The sequence below is a fragment of the Alternaria arborescens genome (genome assembly GCF_004154835.1).
Source record: "Alternaria arborescens strain FERA 675 chromosome Unknown contig_10, whole genome shotgun sequence".
NCBI lineage: Eukaryota > Fungi > Ascomycota > Dothideomycetes > Pleosporales > Pleosporaceae > Alternaria > Alternaria arborescens.
This window is the reverse complement of record NW_021167865.1, coordinates 367,594-385,428: the sequence shown is the minus strand read 5'-3', so window position 1 is coordinate 385,428 and position 17,835 is coordinate 367,594. Positions and strand designations below refer to the sequence as shown.

General features: G+C 50.4%; 7 protein-coding genes across 7 annotated transcripts; 4 read left to right on the top strand and 3 right to left on the bottom strand.

Moving 5' to 3' along the window:
* Nucleotides 1-667: 667 nt before the first annotated feature.
* Nucleotides 668-1,036, top strand: AA0111_g5187 (hypothetical protein; the record flags this gene model as incomplete). Its single annotated transcript, XM_028651271.1, has 3 exons — nt 668-772; nt 828-929; nt 980-1,036. The coding sequence occupies 3 exons, from the start codon at nt 668-670 to the stop codon at nt 1,034-1,036; spliced, it is 264 nt and encodes an 87-aa protein (XP_028507360.1).
* A 1,788-nt stretch (nt 1,037-2,824) lies between these two features.
* AA0111_g5186 (hypothetical protein) lies at nt 2,825-3,312 on the bottom strand (the record flags this gene model as incomplete). The annotated part of the gene is made up of 2 exons (XM_028651270.1): nt 2,825-3,082; nt 3,136-3,312. The coding sequence occupies 2 exons, from the start codon at nt 3,310-3,312 to the stop codon at nt 2,825-2,827; spliced, it is 435 nt and encodes a 144-aa protein (XP_028507359.1).
* Nucleotides 3,313-4,981: 1,669 nt separating this feature from the next.
* Nucleotides 4,982-6,317, top strand: AA0111_g5185 (hypothetical protein; the record flags this gene model as incomplete). Its single annotated transcript, XM_028651269.1, has 4 exons — nt 4,982-5,211; nt 5,256-5,505; nt 5,554-5,735; nt 5,786-6,317. 4 exons carry the CDS (start codon nt 4,982-4,984, stop codon nt 6,315-6,317), a joined length of 1,194 nt encoding a protein of 397 aa, XP_028507358.1.
* A 2,882-nt stretch (nt 6,318-9,199) lies between these two features.
* On the bottom strand, nt 9,200-11,193 carry AA0111_g5184 (Endoplasmic reticulum oxidoreductin-1; the record flags this gene model as incomplete). Its single annotated transcript, XM_028651268.1, has 3 exons — nt 9,200-9,308; nt 9,389-11,016; nt 11,083-11,193. The coding sequence occupies 3 exons, from the start codon at nt 11,191-11,193 to the stop codon at nt 9,200-9,202; spliced, it is 1,848 nt and encodes a 615-aa protein (XP_028507357.1).
* A 606-nt stretch (nt 11,194-11,799) lies between these two features.
* AA0111_g5183 (hypothetical protein) lies at nt 11,800-12,398 on the top strand (the record flags this gene model as incomplete). Its single annotated transcript, XM_028651267.1, has 2 exons — nt 11,800-12,064; nt 12,214-12,398. 2 exons carry the CDS (start codon nt 11,800-11,802, stop codon nt 12,396-12,398), a joined length of 450 nt encoding a protein of 149 aa, XP_028507363.1.
* Nucleotides 12,399-12,534: 136 nt separating this feature from the next.
* On the bottom strand, nt 12,535-16,509 carry AA0111_g5182 (ATP-dependent DNA helicase; the record flags this gene model as incomplete). The annotated part of the gene is made up of 1 exon (XM_028651266.1): nt 12,535-16,509. The coding sequence occupies one exon, from the start codon at nt 16,507-16,509 to the stop codon at nt 12,535-12,537; it is 3,975 nt and encodes a 1,324-aa protein (XP_028507362.1).
* A 479-nt stretch (nt 16,510-16,988) lies between these two features.
* On the top strand, nt 16,989-17,610 carry AA0111_g5181 (hypothetical protein; the record flags this gene model as incomplete). The annotated part of the gene is made up of 2 exons (XM_028651265.1): nt 16,989-17,421; nt 17,477-17,610. 2 exons carry the CDS (start codon nt 16,989-16,991, stop codon nt 17,608-17,610), a joined length of 567 nt encoding a protein of 188 aa, XP_028507258.1.
* Between the last annotated feature and the right edge of the window lie 225 nt (nt 17,611-17,835).

Genomic DNA, 17,835 nt, shown 5'->3' with positions numbered 1-17,835 from the left:
AGGTGGGTGGGGTGCACTGACAAACACCTTTTGGCGTCTGCTTCGTACCTTGTCTTAGACACCTGTACTCTCGTTTGCTCAACCACGGATAAAACAGCAGCAGTGTCTTCCCCTCTTCCCCGCATGTAGATTACACGGGATCAGTGTTGGTGTCGAAGGAATACAAAGCGTATGGGATATAAAGAAGAGTGATTGAGAGCTGAATGATCAAACCGTTATCAACTTTCGAGCCGATCTCAACGAATCAGTCATAGTGGTCATTAACATGATATCCCAACTGGAATCTTCTGCTTCGTTCCGAGTTAGAATGACTCCTGGTACCATATGTCAACTAGACGTGCACTGTAATGTTAGCCGCGCAGTCTGATTGCCATATCATCACTCTGAGACTGTGATAATAACAGGTTTCCCCTGGCAACTCGTGATGACGCGATAGGATTCGACCGTTGGTACCGGTGGTAGCGCGTTCCGTGTGGCGAAGCTCATGAGATTAGAACAGGGAAAGTGCCGACCACCTCTGGTAGTTGCTACCTAGAGGGTCGACCCCGCGTCAGCCAGAGTTACCGAAAGACCCTCTTTCTGTTCTTCTTCCTGCACGACCAGAATCGAGCTCGGCCATTACTTGAACCTGAAAGCATCAACAGTAGACAACACTTAGAGGATAATCATGTCTTCCCAGAACACTTCCAACTCTTCAAGCTCCGGCTCGACTTCAGCGGGCAACGGCGGCAGTGGAGGCTATACTATCACCAGCTCCGGTACCAACGACCAGGTAGACTCTCATGCTTTCGCCACCCTCCTACATGTATGCTTAAGATCATTTATAGGGAAACCACTACTGCTCTCGCGACTACGGCTCTGGCGCCTCAAACTCCAACTCTTACCACTACTCCAACACCAACGGCTCGTACTACTACAGCAACCCTAACGTATGTCGAAATTATGCCAGACAAACAAACTTTTGTTGACATAATCTTAGGGCTCGACTTACTACAACGATGGTAGGGGTGGCTCAAGCTACAATCCTGGCAAATAGAGTATGGACATCTTGTCAGTCATGGCTATAAGCTCGGTGGAAGTCTTCATATGTTGGCTGCACGCTGTCGACAGAACACGAACGGGGCAGTTCGGCCATATTTGAACAATCCAGACAGTACAAACTGAACCTCCTTGCTTCTTACTCCCCTCTGCATGCTTTTTGTGGTGACGCCTCCGCGTATATAGACGGCATAATATAGCCCAAACGCTGCCATTAGGACCCGGAGCGCGCCATGATAATGAGTCTACCATCGCCAACACAAATGTAGCGGTATCGCTGTCCCCTTGAACTAAGGTACGTGATGCCTTGAGGTGACGGAGTGAAGTCGTGTAGAGAGAGCATGGGTGGGGAAGCGACGGGCGGGTGAGATCCCGCTGGTGCCCGCATGTTCCCGAGGCTACCTAGGTATCACTCTTCCCAGCGTTACATCGGCGATATCCTCGATATCCACTACCAGATTGCTCGGTATTCGCAAATCACATAGCTGGCATCGCACGGCTGTTTGTAGGTTGTGCATGCAACTCAGAAGTCACATCACGCTGTGTGACAGCTGTCTCGCTCGACGCGGGCGTTTTCCCAACCCTCAACTTTGCAAACCCCTAACGAGGTCGCTCCTGCCTCGGGGAATCCAAGCAAGACATTTGTATCGAAATCGCAAACCTGGGTAATCTTCTTACATCGAACATGTCTTCTCACATAACTATCAAACAACGTCATCGAGATTGAGATTGAGCTCCGGCCCGAGGTTTTCTATTTTCACGTTCAGTGGCACGCACCCGCTGTTCGCCGACTACGAAGCAGCTCGATTTCCTACATAACTCCTGAAAATTCAGCGTTTTTGTTAATTATTAGCGTTAGCTTGTTGTATTGACTGCAAGAAACACCGCCTCTTTGGCCTCATGGTTCCTTACTGGGACGTTATCATCTCAGTGGCTACCAGAGCGATCATCCTTATTGCTCGTTATATGTGTCTCGCTGCCGAAAGACTCTGCTCCATCGAGCTCGATCTCGCTATCTGTCCGTATCCATCCCTTGCTCTGAATCCGTATCCGGCTCTGTATTCTGGATTTGTTGGGATGGCTGTTCGAGCCCGTAGCAAAATTGCTTCGAGTTTTGGACTGCTGCGTTGACGGGAGATGGAGGATGCCACCGACGATGGGCTTGAGTGAAGGCGCACATGCGGCTATGATACCGATATTTACCTGGAGGAAACCCCAAAACTGTATATCGTTCGTGCTGCCCGAGTCTTAGTGAACATAATACTGACGCAAACGTAGAAGTTAAAACGAACAATGACTGATCAGGATCGCCCCTCTTTGTGTTTTGGACGACCGTCTTAATGATACCCATGATTACTGCTCTTAACTACGGTCAGCTCTTACACATGGACCTCGAAAGTCATTAGCGTCGAGATTGCGGATTCTTACATGTAGCCCAAGCTTAGAACGAGGATAAGGTAGATGCGAGTCCTTTGTTTCATCTGTAACCCTAATATGATGGGCACGGGAATAGATGCGAAACAGATATCAGTTAAGATATTGCACGCTTCACATGGCCTAGTCAGTCATCGAAAACAGATTTTTGAGGGGTAAACACATGCTTACTTGTGTTCATTAGCGCGAAGCCTTTGTGGATGTTCACGGCCAAGCATGTTGGCTTGAGGTCTTTGTTCCAAAACCCGGCTATGGGCTTGCAAACAGCAGCCCACTCTCCCCACGAGACCACTGTATAAAGACAAACGAAGGCTTCGAAGCTCAGTATTTGCTCTCTTAGATTGTTCTGGGGTTATTGTAGGTGAGGAGACTTACCGATAAGCGACCAGAGCATTCTGGTGTACAAGGTGGGAACTTTGAGACGAAGGAGTGAGAACCCGACAGAGAGTTTGAGGAAAGCCATTCCACCAATGGTAGATACTATCGCTTGTATGAAGGTCAACTTCAGGTACTCATGATGGTCTTCCTTCTCAAGAGTATCGGTATGGCGTCCCAGGCCGTGTTGGGCGGCCAAGATGTAGGTCACCATACCGCCGAGAAAGACACAGATCTATCGAACATAGTCAGGAAAGCAGTCGAGCATGATCGGTCATATCGTCTCACCGTTGACGCTATTATAAGGGCATCATCTTTGCCAAATGCCTTCACGATGATGACACGTGCGTACAGCCGCATTGCAACGAAGACCAGGGCTACAGCATGGAAGGTTGCTGTGACGCCGAGGAGGTAGCCCAAGTTGCTTTCTGCGGCTCTCGCTGGGTCAGTGTTCTGTGGCGCCATGGTTACAAAAGAAAAAAGAGTTTTGTAAAGTCAATCTAAGGCGAACAAACGACAATATCATATGTACAGTTTCCAATAGAAGGATGCGTTATGATACATGTTGCCTTCCTGTTCCTCACGCCCAGCATGACAAGGAATCTATTCCATCAAGTGTGAAGCACGGTAGCAGTGTTCTAGAAGGTTGTGTAGGAGTTCGTTCATTGGTCCTTTGACCTGTCCACCACGAGACGGGGCATCCACTGTGCGGAGATTTCTTGGAAGACCATTCAAAGGCTTTGCTTTTTTAAAATGAGTTGGGTTGTTCACAACGGATGGGATACATGCGACCTGCACCTCCGTCTGCATACAGTAAGCATCGGCAGAGATCACATTTACAGACTAGCTCATCAGGCCAACCAGGAGGTACTAGGGAAGGGTCGGCCCAGCGTAATAGGTCGACGAGTGGATGAGGGTCTCCGGAACCATGAGTCGTCTCAACAAGTATCGATGGCTAAGCTCGCTTCGATGACGGACGGGAACGGGCTAGCTCCTGGATGTGAAGTTACAGGAAGGGTGGGTCTGGGCTAACCAGGCCTCGGGACGGTGGAACGCAACAAGTCCCGGAAATCCGTCACTCCATTATGGATTGGTCTCTCCAAGTGGCAAATTTCAGTTTAATCCATGAGCCGATACAGCTATATTATATTTCCAATGAAAGAGCCAGACTTCTATTGTATTCCTGAAAATATCTCAAGTATTCAAGCAGCACACATCTATGCACCGTAACCCTTAAAAAGGTTCACCAGCTTCGAAGTTTTTGTTCAGTACCTAGGTATGTACCCATCTTTTCTGGATGCTATTATTCAACATGAAGCCAGGTTCTTCCCGTGTCCGTCCCGTCCCTCGTCCACTACAAGGGGGAGAAGCAGCAGCCGGATCCTTTGGCGATCTTATGCTACATCCGGATACAACTGCACGATGCGGGAAGACGTCCGACTGGCCATGGGTGCACGTTTAAATCCAACACAATCCTGTGAATCCTACATCTTGGCGACCCCCATCAATGTCACCTCACTTACCGATTTATGAGGGTCGACAAATAATTTCGTTGCACATTCTTCGCTTCGCGTAAGATTATCACTGCCGAAACAGGCCCTGATCGCGGCTGCCAGTCGCCACATTAGCCGAACAACATCAACAAATACTGAAATCATGCCTCGAGAGCATGTAGTTCCAGTGTTCCTACACAGGATGCTTTTGGAAGCGCGAACGTGTTCATGACAATACACTGGCTACGCGATAGAGTGCTGACGGCCCGTTCAATCGGGACTCCGAGTACAAAGATGACCCGTACAACTGGACGAGGCTTCGGCTCGCCTGCAAGACGCCTTCCGTATAAGTTATAACACCCGAGGCTCCAGTGCAGGATAATCTCGAACTAAAGGATGAAGGATGCAAGCTTTGATTAGGCGCCCCCATACTCTAGCCCGCGTTCATCTAACCCAGCAATCTGCACTCGCCTAAGAACCGTTTTCTCCGTTAACAGTTCTTGGAAATCGGAAGCACGCTTGCGGTAAGGCCCTTGTATGATTCAGGGATGACTTCGCGATGAATATAACCGGCGACTTGGATCACCAGATCTCACCTTACGCTGCCAGATCTTGCACACAGCAAGTGCTAACTCGTCGATATGCGCCTCTTTCAAGCTATAGCTATCGTGCAGCTACTGGCTGGACATCTCGTGGCTGCTGTTCCCCTCGACTCGACTCCGGTCATCGATATAGACCCAGCAGTCGACCCACTCGAGGCTCTCGCTCAACTGCAACAGCATACGTACGATACGCTTGAACACAGTGATGCCGTGTCAAAGAGGGCTCCGAAAGGCTGTTCCTTGGCAAACACTGCCATCCGGAGGGACTGGTAAGCTCACCACACTTATGTGGATGTACTTACTGACTTGTAAGGGATTATATGAGCAAGCCTGATCGGAGAGCATATATCAAAGCTGTTCAATGTCTCCGAACATTGCCGGCTAAGTCTGACAAGTCATGGGCTGCAGCAGCCAAGACACGCTTTGATGACTTTGTCGCTATCCATGTCAACCAGACTATGTACATACATGGCAATGGTCTCTTTCTTACCTGGCATCGCTACTTTGTGTGGGCATACGAGCAAGCTCTCCGAAATGAATGTGGCTACAAGGGATACCAACCTGTGAGTTTCCAAAGACTCAACAGTCTCTAACATATCTGACTTTGCTAGTACTGGAACTGGTTCGCAAATACCGATAACATCTACAAATCACCTGTCTTTGACGGGAGTGATACCAGCTTGGGTGGCGACGGAGCATACTTCGCACACAACGGAAGTTTAGCAGGTGCTCGGACAATTGTTATCCCCTCTGGAAAGGGAGGTGGATGCATTGAGAGCGGCCCTTTCAAGAAGTGAGATTATTGCACACATTTACGGTCCCAGGGAACTAACAGAATTTTAGTACGCAAGCGAACATTGGCCCAATCTCGCCTGGTATGCAAGGCTTCACTGATCTGGGAGTCGATATTAATGATTACAATCCCCGCTGTCTGCGCCGAGACATCAGTCCTTATATACCCAAGAAATGGTTCACTACTGCAAATCTTCTGAACGTAACCATTGGCGCGGGCTCGCGAACCCACCGCGATTTCTGGGTCGAAATCCAAGGACGATACCCAGATGGCTTCCTCGGTCTTCACACATCAGGTCACTACACCATGGGCGGTGACGCGACAGATCTCTACTCTTCCGTCAATGATCCTGCATTTTTCCTCCATCACGCTATGCTTGACCGCATCTACTGGATCTGGCAGACGCTCCACCCAGCAGAGGCGAATAAAGTGACTGGTACTCTGACGTTGCAGAACAAGCCCCCAACGCGCGACGCTACTATCGACGAGCCGTTGAATATGGGGGTCAATGGCGAGACACTGAAGATTCGGGATATGTTCAATACCTTAGGGGGCAGTCCCTTGTGCTACATCTACTTGTGAGCAGATCCAGATGTAAGCTTTTGGTTGTTGTTGTTGTTGTTGTCTTGTGTCAACCGTGGTAGTACTCCAGCATAGCCATACATATCACCAACAGCTTCTTGTACATCTTTGCAGACTGCATGTCTTGTGCTGGCAATTTTGAGAACGACCTAGGACTAGTGGACTATATCCACCAATCCAACACCACGTTCTCCTCCACATATTGCCTCTCTATCTCGTATTCAACCCTTCTTACCTACCGCATATAGTAGCCATCGAAAGCAGGCGCCAAACGGTTATATTAAAACCTTCCCAAGCCGCATCCACATGCTTCGGCAATACGTCGGAAATAACACTCTTCCCATCGTTGCCCAGCCAAACTTGCGGCATTGATCAACGCGCTCAATCCGGCAACAACGGTGAAACAGACTCGTCCTCGCCGATATTCCTTTAAACAGTAACCGTCGATTGTAGGCTCAAAGCTTGGCCGCTTCGAAGTTACCCATTACAGAATTCTGTTGATTGTAGATGCTAAGGCTTGGTAATGCCAGCCGAGAATGAGAGAGAGAAAATTGCTTGTCGCTTGCTCACCGACACGTACGTACATTGGGAAGGTTACGCGGGAATAAGCAAAAATTCTGTCCTCGATGACGCGAAAACGACACGTCGACTTTTCCCCTCAAACGATCAAATTACTGAAAGAGGTAGGCATGGAAAGTAGGCGTAGGGCTTGTCAGACTTGGTGTAGCTTGGTCGTTCTCTTGGAAAGTAGACGGGTTTACGGTGTTGGGCAGGTGTAGATAGTAGGCGTATAAGAGCCTCATTTTCCAGACACAACGTCACGTGCGCTGGTTTCTTTTGTGCTGGTCGTACGAGTAGTGTTCTTGTGCGTATGTGGTTGTTCAAATATTTATGTATTAGGAAGTCGCATCCAAGCACGATGATGGAGTCTGTCGAGTTCAGAAACGCGATACATAAAACTTCTGTTGAGCTCTCAATACATATGCGTCTCATCGTCCTCGAAGCAAGCTCCAGCCTCGCAAAGATTTTGAGGTTGTATCCTCCATCGGCGCAACAAATTGATCGCCATCGGCACCCTGCATCGCGTTCCTTCGAGCTGCTAAACACGCCTCCGCAAGCGTTCCAATTTTCAACCCCTAAAAAGCAATTACAAACATCGGTGTGTCACTTGGCCTACCCAGACAGGCAGTTATAGAAAACAGGCGTATTCCTTCGCTTCATCTTGCATCTGCTTAGATCTTGGTACGGTCTGCTAGACGTGGAGAAAAGCAATCAGCGCTTTACAAGCGCGTCCTCCCATAGCTAAACATCTGGTTTACATACCCAGAAGGGCAACTGTTGAAAATAGGCGTATTCCTTCGCTTTATCTTGCAAATCTGTCGAAATCTACTGCATACTACAGCATTTCGAAAAGAAATACTCGTCTAGTAAGGTTAGAGCGAGTTGCGAACGAGGCGGTCGGTTGACAATTTTGGTAGTACATACTACTTTCTGGGAGATCGTAGAGATCACCATGTCCATGCACGCTTGCATCTCTATAATTGAAGAATGCCGAGTCGATGCATTACAAGAGACAGACAATGGGAATCAAGACCAAATACGCATAACTTCACCTCTCACGCTGAACACGTTTATGGGTTTTTTTTACATTAGTGTCTCTCAACATAGCCTCTACCTGTGTCGCGAAGCAAGCTGACATTCCATCGATTGAGCTTGAATCAAACTCCGTCGAATACTCAGGAGAGTCAGTATTGGAGATAGTGTTATAGCCCGTCTTGAAACTTCTACACGTTCCACGGTCGCGATCGTGATATCCGCAAGCGGTAAGCCGAAGGCGATAACCCCCATCCTTCCGCGGTCAACATCGACGAAACGTACAGAAACCGTAGGTACGACGAAAAAGAAGCAACAACGGAGCCGCAATTCCGCAATTTCGTAACTTACATCACGCAACGTTTCGTATTCGACTACCGTGTTGAGTAACTCTATCAACAGTGTAGAAAATAGGCGTTATCTTCTCCTCACCTTGGCTCATGCCATGTTCGGGTAGCCTTCCCTCACCAGTGGTTTTTGGGGCCCTAAGAGACAAACAAATGACCGAAGACTGCAAACCCCTCACAGGCCCCTCACGTCCCCCCTCTTCTCAGGTTACCTCTATAGGCAGTTGTGGAAGATAGGCGTGTAGCTTAACTGAAAGCTTGGTAGTGTAAATCCGGCAAAAGAGTGATTAGAGCCATCGTCATACCAGGGCGTAGTGGACACCAGTAAGCATGACGGAAACAGCAGATGCACATCGAATCTGGCAACCATAGGAAATAGGCGTATATCTTGGTATAGCTTAATGTTCCTTCTCCCCTCCCATCTCCCCTTCTCCGCTTTCCCCTCTGGGTAATCATCGAAAACAGGCATATAGCTTCTCCTCAATGCTTAGCATAGCTTATTTTCCTCTCGGAAGGCCGCGGATGGTAATGCGTCGTGATTATGAAGCAGGGAGTGAAATGACGAAGGTCGGCCGAGAAGGCCAAGAAGGTCCGTGGATGTGTGATGACGTAGTTGAGACTCGAGAGGTACAGATCGCGAGGTTGGGGATATATCATGGCGCGCGGAACGAACACGAACAGGTGCCTCGGCACTGGGGGCCTCGGAAGCGTTGTAGACGATCGCATTGCTCAAGGTATTGAGATACACGAAGGAAATTGTGTTGGGATGAAACGAATGCATTCCTGATGACATGTCTCGCTTTTCCCATGTTCAAAAGCAACGCCATCTAATGCCCTGATATACACCAATACAGTTATCCCCCCAAACGCCCATGCTATGCATCAAAAAGGTATACGATCTGGATCCTGTGTTCGTCTCTGTTCATCGATTTGGAAATTGCTTTATAGCTCATCTCGCCTTGGGATACGGATCTCCCAACTTCTCGGCCCAGGCACGAAACCCATCCACCAGTTGTACACTCTCCTCATTTCGAGGATGAAGATCTTGGTACTGTTTGTGCCATTAGCCAATGTCCTACTGCAACGCCCGTGTTGTTTAAGATGTCCAGTGAGAAGGATTTTAAGACTTACAATCGCCCAGGAAGCTGCGACCACTGGTACAGAACGTAAAAGAACGTCCTCTTGACCAAATTGTACTCGGCTTTGACCTCCTCCCACATTGTCATTTCTCTCGCGTCCCAGTCCCTCTTGAAGTTTGGCACGTCTTCCCCGCCAGTCAGGACATCAATCGGCCCTTCGACGTCAGAGTCCCCGAGCGCTAGTATTGTCTTCAACACTCCCTTGTCAGTCTCTGGGAGTGTAGAGGCGACATCTTTTGGCAAGCCCTCTCGCTCATCGAGCATGCGACGGAAGTCCTTGATCGCGGACAGTGAGTGGGAGAGACGGTTCAAGGTGTTGATGAGCGCGACAAGTTCAGTACGGCGGAGCGGCGGGTCTCTTGAGGAGTCGTTCTCGTCAAATTCGAAGAGCACCTTGAGTGCAGTTCCGTAGCCATTTGTTTGCAACTTACCCCAGAGTCGACACTTGTCGCATCCTACACAATCCATGATGCGACTGACATTCCTGAAGCGGTTCCGGAAATCTTCCTTCAACACCATTGTGTCCGGGTCCTTGAACATGACGGTTTCATCGAAGATCTCGGGACCGGAGGGAAGAGCAGACGTGAGGCGCAGGAGGGAGTTTCTAGTGCTGTGGTCTTGTTCGGGGTCTTCGGAGCAGAAGGAGTAATCGGAGATGTGTCGCGTGATTTTGCCAACAGCTCGCATGACGAGGGCGTAGTTGAAGTAGACATTGCTGATGCGCTCGGGGTGGTTATGTAGGCGTTCCTCGTAGCAGGCTAGGTTAGGTCCCCACTCTCCTGTTGTCTGGTTGAGGTAGTCGTAGCAGAGATGCGTGGAAATAGAGGCGTGCATGCCGGAGATGACACGATGGAAGACGCGCTTCTCCAGACAGGTGTCGTCAAATTCGACAGGATCGAGGCTGTCTACAGGAGAGCCGTGAGCAATGGCAGACTGAACCTTCTGCTTCTTGCCCTGCTCCTGCATGACGTTCTTGAGCTGATTCGCAGCATGTAGTTGTTGCTGGTTTCCGAAACCGCCAAAAGGTGATCCTCCAGACGTTGAAGAACTACCAGTCGCGGGCGCATTCTTTGGGGGCTTGCTGAAGCAGTTCTCCCGGTATATAGCCTCCCAGACCTGCTGAGCCCCAACGCCAGCGTATCCGGTGAAGCGTTCTGGGTTGTCGACAAGTGACACGTAGTCTCCCTTTGCCGACGCCGATTCGTCCTCCGGTACGCAGTAGTCGCGCTCGTCGCATTCGTCATCGTATTCCACCACACAGCTCTCGTCAACATTGTCACCCAGACTGCCGTGGAGCGGTCGTTTCCTCTCTTCCCTTTGCTGCTTCTTGCCAGGATGCTGTGCTGTAGGTCCCTCGAGTTTGCCTAGTTCCTTCGCGCGCCAGACCAGTGGTATGTCCTCTTCGTTGTCCAGTGTGTTCACCGCACACGCCACGTTCCCGCACATGCCATTCTCGTCGTCCCAGAAAGGACATTTCTTACTGTACAGGCTTAATCGGTAATGCGAAAAGAAGTCGGTATTCTGCGTGATGGATTCGAGGTAAGGGTGGATGGCTTCGTTGAGCTGTTCGAGGGTGTTGTAGCTTGCGCACGCGTCGGATACTATCGCTCCAGGCGATATCTGGAAAAGGGTCTTAGTATTCGCGTCCCCAGGCTGCGCTGGTGGAGCAGACGACTTGTTGCTTACATCGCAGACGTTTGGCGGAGGACTACTCGATTTGGTAGCATGGCTTGCAGCGTGTGAGCTACCTAGCAGCGAGAAGACTGCTAGGTAGAACACGTGCGCGGCTGAGCGCATTGTGATGATGGTATTATCTGGCTACTTGAGTCTTCCCGTCAGCAAACGTCCGCGACAAAGTGTTTCCAAAGCGAGCAACAAGTTCGGGGACATACAATTACTCGTAGCCTGGCTATATGAATCGTTCCGGTAAATTAAACGCCGAGAGTACGTGTGGGGTAGGCAAAGAGGCCAGCGTGTAGGTATCGAAACTGTCTCGGCGCAAGTCCGGAATCCTGGTCGTGGCCGTGATAGTGCTAGTTGGAGTAGGAAGTTCCGACTCGAGACAAATTAAGGTAAATGAAGGACAATGCCTGTTACAAATCAACAGAGACCGAAAGAGACAAAACGTAGAAGGAGCGGGTGTGATGTATTAGATTGCTCCCGTGGCATGCCGAGAAAATGTAATCAGACGTTCATGGGGCCACAGACTTGCAGCAATGTGGCCAGTACTGATAATTGTGGCGGTGACATGCCAATGGACCCTGAGATGTCGCGCTAGCGGGAGGCTCAACGGACCACTCTTTCGTGCGGCTCTGCAAATCCACTTGCGCGTGGTAAAACATACGAGCAGTCGCACCGCGCATCCTAAGAATAGCCCCTGATAACGGCCGCTAGTTCATTGACATGGCAGAATCGTCCAAAGCAACTGGCAGCTGGTCCGACGCCTTTCCTGCCCCACGGTGCATCGCCCCGATCCTCGCCCGCGAGGAGGCCCTGTCGAATCTCTCGTCTCCAGACTTGCTCATCGTAGATGTCCGACGCACCGACTATGAAGGTGGAACCATTCGAGGTAGTCTGAATCTTCCTGCACACTCCTTCTACATGAATCGCGGCGCGTTGTACGACCTGTGTAAGAGAGCGGGCGTCAAGCAAGTCGCATTTTATTGTGGTAAGTCTGTCATCCCATTACCATGCCAGTCTTGAACGCAGCATGGCGGGTATACTCGTGCGCTGGTGGCGTGAGATGCGTACCACAAGGTACCGTGACCGGTCCAAACACGAACCATGTGGCTTTACCACGATATTGACACATGATAGGCGCATCAAATGGAAGGGGTCCGAGATGTTCTGGCTGGTTTGCAGACTACATTGCGGACCAGGGCGATGATCAGATTACATCATTGACACTTGGTGGCGGCATCAAGGGCTGGGTCAAAGCTGGAGAGCCTTACACACAACAGATGGATGGCTTTGAGCCCGAGTATTGGAAACAGTTTGATTAGACGCGTGCTCGATGCATTAAGTTTACAGCAACATGCGTGGTATCTCAAGCTCGCCACATTATCTACATACATATAGTCGTAAGATGCGTTCGTCTCTTCGCCCAAAGTTCCGGAAAGGGTTACTGAACATAATGCTTCACTCATCTGAGTCATCGACAATGATTCGCCTGCCTCTCTTCCTGGGAACAATAGGCTCGTCTTCTTCCGCCTCGGAATTAGAATCGACAACGACTGCTTCCTTCTTACTCGCGCCAGCACCACGTCTGATGACCGGTGCGTCATCATCACTGTCACTACTGACAATTGCGTCGTCATCAGTGATGTCGCTGGTAAACAGCTTTTCACGCCTGGGTGTCCTCTTCGGTCTGGCAGCTTTGACGACTGCTTGAGTTCCCGCCCCAACGCCAAACATGTCAATACTAGGTAGACTAGAGGTTGGAACCACCTCTTCTTCATCTTCTTCGACGATGAAACTAGCCAGTTCCGACACGTTCTGCCAGGCCAGTGGATCCTCCGGTTCGTCCGCCCCCATCGTGTCGTCAGATCCGATTGTGTCAGCTTGGGATGGGAGGTGGAAACGGGGATCTGTCGGTGGCGGGGATGATTCGTCGCCTTCCTGAGCAAGATTAGACACGCGCCAGTTGGGCGTCTTTGTTCTTGGTGTTTCATCCGCTGTTTCGGGGTATGGGATTGGCGTCTCTGCAGCCGGTTTCTCTTTTCGGGTTCGAGCACGAGGTGCTGGAGTCTTAGGGGTCTTCGGAGCCGGCTTCTCTTTGGGTTTTGGTGCTGACTTTTCTTTTGGTTTCGGCGGCGTCTTCTCTTTTGGCGGTGCTTTCTCCTTCAGTTTCGCCGGTGCCTTTGCTTTGGGCTTCGGGCCAGGCTTTGCTTTTGCTTTGGTAGTCGGAAGGCCTTGTGATGCAGGTTGATCGTCTTCCCACATGTCCTCCTGAATGTCTTCCGGAATCACGGACGCTACTTCAGTATTCGACACGACGAGACCGTCATCCGCATCTGATTCGCAATCCGAATAGTGCAGGTCCCGCTGGAACTTTTCCAGGCGGTCAGTTTCCATATCGTGCATGCGCTGCATAGTACTGGCAAAAGCCCGTGTCACGCGACCTGGTCCGATTCGTCCATTCTTGTAAGGCAGGACGCGCTGCCGCTCGGGAAATTTACTCAGGTCTAGCACGCCCACCATAGGGGCGTCATCGTCGTCAAAAACAGTCTGGTACCGTCTCTCGAGGTCTTGAGCCGCTACATCGTCTAGTAGCACCGAATCCAGTGATGGCATCTCGAATGCTGTCTCGCTTGGATAAACGGGTGCTGCAGCTTTCTTCCCTCGGGCTTTGGGCACGATTTCTTCACCCATACGGCCTGCAGTAACGAAGCCGGTAATCACATCGTCGGGCATATGGAACTTCTTGGGAGGCTTCTTGGTCCGCCTTCCCTTCTTCGGTTCCGGTAGCCAGTCTTTCTGAGTATTTTCGGTTGGGATATCCACCACGCGCCGCTCAACAACCGGCTTGACATCTGGTGGTAAGATTCTGCGAGAGACGTCGTCATGGAAATTGAAGTGCCCTCCATCCGCGATGAGTTCCTGCATCTTGAGGTAGCTATCATTTGCCTTGTTTGCATCGTTCTCTTCTTTGCCTTGCATCTGGAGCATCACAATTCGTCCCTGACGTTTTCGACCTGTACGACCCATACGCTGCAGCATGCGAATTGGCGATGCTTTCGAATCGTAACAGATAATGAGATCAACCTCACCAATATCCAGTCCTTCTTCACCAATTGATGTCGCAATCAACGTATTGAATTCACCGTTCTTGAACTTCTCGATAGCCTCCAGCTGGTCTTTTTGCGACATGCCTTCCGAGTTCTTCCCGTGTGCTTGTCCAACAAAGATGCGTGGGCGGATCATCGGATGATGTCTCTTAAGGATGCGTGCGATCTCTTCGGCGCTATCACGAAAGTGGGCGAATACCATGATTCTCGTTTGTGATGAAGGCGCACCATCAACGTTGCTGCCATCACCTGCATTCACAAAGTGATCCAGAATGACTTGCTGCAGGTACTCTAGCTTCGGATGCCCAACAAAATTATCATCCGTGATCCACCCTTGGAGACGCACCATCAGCTTCTTCCAAGCGTCACTGTCAAGGACCTGCTTCTTATACTTGGACTTCGTTTTAGCAGCTTCGTCCTGAAATTCCTTCATTTTGATATAGAAAGGACCCATACCGTGGTATTTCAGCAAATCCATTCCGTGTGAGATTGATGCCAGGATAGCGAAGATAGTGTGAACTGTACTCTGAAGGCCGCGGTTGGCATTGCGGCCGACTTCTAGAAACCACTTCTTCTTGGCTTGCTGACAGCCAAAAGGCGTCAGATCGCGGGGGTTCTTGCTCCAGTAAGCGTTGAGTCCTGCGATAGTGTTTACTAAGGGCTGCAGTGCTTCGCTGTACAAGTCCATGCACATCTCCATCTCATCTGTATTCTGGAAAACTTGCTTGTCGATCTTGCGTTGATGCACATAACTGCATATATCCATAGAATTCTCCGTTCGAATCTCAACCTTGGAAATATCGAGGCCATCGATGACCTTCTGGACGGCCTCTACATCAGCACCAGGTGTGGCTGTTAGTGCTAATACCCGGAAACTCGAATTGAATCGGCGAAGGAAGCTAACAACTTCCACGTATGCGTAAGCGCCGGTCGCTCGGTGGGCCTCATCAACGACTAACAATACTATCCTCTTGGGATCTGCATACCCAGACTTCAAGTCGTTCAAAAGTGTTTGAGGCGTCATGAAAAAGACTCTTTTATCCTTCCACTCCTCCGCTCGTAGTCCTGTCGACACGCCTCCAGTAAGCATTGTGGTGTATGAGCGTGGTATGCCTGCAATGTTGAAGCAAGCCTCCACTTGCTGTGCAACGAGCGGCTTCGTTGGGGCAACGAATACAATCTGTGCGTCGGTGGTCCATCGAAACCAGTTGAGTATGATGGTGGCTGCAATGAATGTTTTACCAAGACCAGTTGGAAGAGCCACAAGCAGATTATTGAAAAGACCTCTTTGAACGATGTTGAACTGATAGTCTCGGATAGTTCCAAGATTTGTTGGATAGACCCAAGTCTTGATCGCTTCTGGATCTAGCTTGTGGTGAGTGGGTGGCTCGGCCTTCTGATCGACAACAAAGTTGTAACGCTTGTTTACTTGAGTAGCAGGTATTGTGCCATCGATACCAGCACGACCAAATAAAGTAGTCTGTCGTAGGCCGGTCAGAGGTGCAACGACACGCTTTCGAGCACTGGTTACCTCCACATCTCCCTGTTTTTGTGGCGACGAAGAGGACGAGGCAAAAGCATCGGACGGGAGATCTGCGAGGTCTTGGGCATAGTCGTAGTCACCTGATGCAGTCGCAATTGCAGTGCGAACCGGTAGTTTGGGGGATTCATCGATCTCAATGGGCGAGTCTGGAAGGATAGGAGACGAGGGCGCGTGTGGCGCAGGACGAGACGATGTTGACTGTCTACCCGGTAAAGAGATATTGCTCGTGGTGTTCGACCCAGCCGACTTCTTAGATTCAGATGGCTTATGCACACCGATTGTGGTAGTAGGCTTTGCCCAAATCGCTCCTCTCGGCTTCCACGGTGGGGAATATGTCTGAGGTGGTTGTGTTAGAAACATGTCTGGCATTTCCACATTGGTGGTCGACACATGGATGCACTCTTTCCGCTTATCTGCAGCGGACTCTTTGATAGGCGACGCATCTTCATCATCGTAATTGTTCGACTGAGCCCTCTTCTTACGACTTGCAGGTGCGCTCTCTGGGGATGAGACACTTTTGCTGCCTGTATCTGACAACGTCCGATCGGATTCATCAAAAGCGTCTTCATCTTCGTCAGACGAAACAAAAGGACCTCGGCGACGTCCATGGCGTGTCTTGCGCGGAACGGACTCTGTACGCTCATTTACTTTGCTGATCCTGCGTCGCTTGGCTGGCCTTGGAGAAGGCAGGAATGCAGGCGTGTTCTCTTTTTCAGCTTGTGTTGCGGCATCGAGAAACTCGGTGTCGTCGAACTCGTCGCCGTACTCGTCATTGTCATCCATTGCGTTGTGGTTGAGAGGCGGCAATACTTCCAATGGTGGCGTGGTGAGGTAAATGTCACGACGCGTCGTATTCTAGCGCGTTTTGCCCGATCGCGTGGATAGATGGGGCAGGTGGATCCCTGCAGCCCAGGCTCCCACTCGTAAGGTTCAAGCCGACATGCATTGAAACGACGCTGCCGGCCCGACGAGCTTACCACACAAAGCTTAGTCGAAACCCAATATAAGCGCAACGAGCCGCTACTCGCCAAACCCCTATGTAATGACTAGCACGGTGTCAGGGTAATAAAAACGAGATGGTCTCCCCCAGATTCTTTCTTTGTGTGTGCGCCAACGTTCATTCTTTGTTCTGATTCAGTCTTCAAGTACTCGTACTTCCCACACTCACTTGCCCTGCCTTCAGTATATCCGTATTAATCTACGCAACGCCGAATCACTACTTCCAATAGTCCCGTAATATCAAAACGCAAACCGACATCAAGATGAAGTACTCTGCCGTTCTCCTCTTTGCCATTGGCGCATTCGCTATTCCTCAAGATGCGTCTGTTACCTCCGCCCCTAAGACCCCTGCCGCCATCCCGAGTGGTCTTTCTCCCGCCATCAGCTGCGCCATGTCGTGCGACGACAGCGATGTGACCTGCAAGGCCGCATGCCTGGGCAACGCACGACCCAACGCCTCCCAGGTTATCGATACCAACGAATGTGTCGCCAAGTGCGATCAGGGTGATGGCTCTGATGAGGACTCCATCGCCTACGCCAAGTGCGCAGACGGCTGCATCAACAGCCTTTTCCCTAGCAGCCAGACCGCTTTCGGCGCTGGCGGTGCTGCGAACGCTGTTGCTTCCGGCTCTGCTGGTAGCGCTGCAAGTGCCGCTGCTTCAGCTACTGGTTCCGCCAACCCTACTGCTACCTCAGGTACGTTTACTATTAGCATTATATGTTGGTCATGTTTGTACTAACGCAAATCTAGGAGGATCTGCCTCTGCTTCTGGATCCGAGTCTGGCTCTGCAGCTGAACCCGCTGCGACTGGTGCTGCTGACAAGGCTTCAGCTCGTCTCGCTGGTGCTGGTCTTGCTGGTCTTTTGGCTATTTTCGCCTTGTAAATCTAGTAAATTTGATCTGGGCTGTACTTTATGGTCCTGATGGCTGGAGAGCTTGGGAGAGTCATTGAAATAGTGGCTGATGCGAGAGTCTTTGTTATATGATGGTCGCCGTGTTGAATATATCGTGCATTCGATACTGGCCCATGTTGGAAGAATGTTCTTGGTGCTAAAGTTTCAATTTGATCAGATGAAAACCTCACAATTGCACTGCTGTTTCAAGCAGCA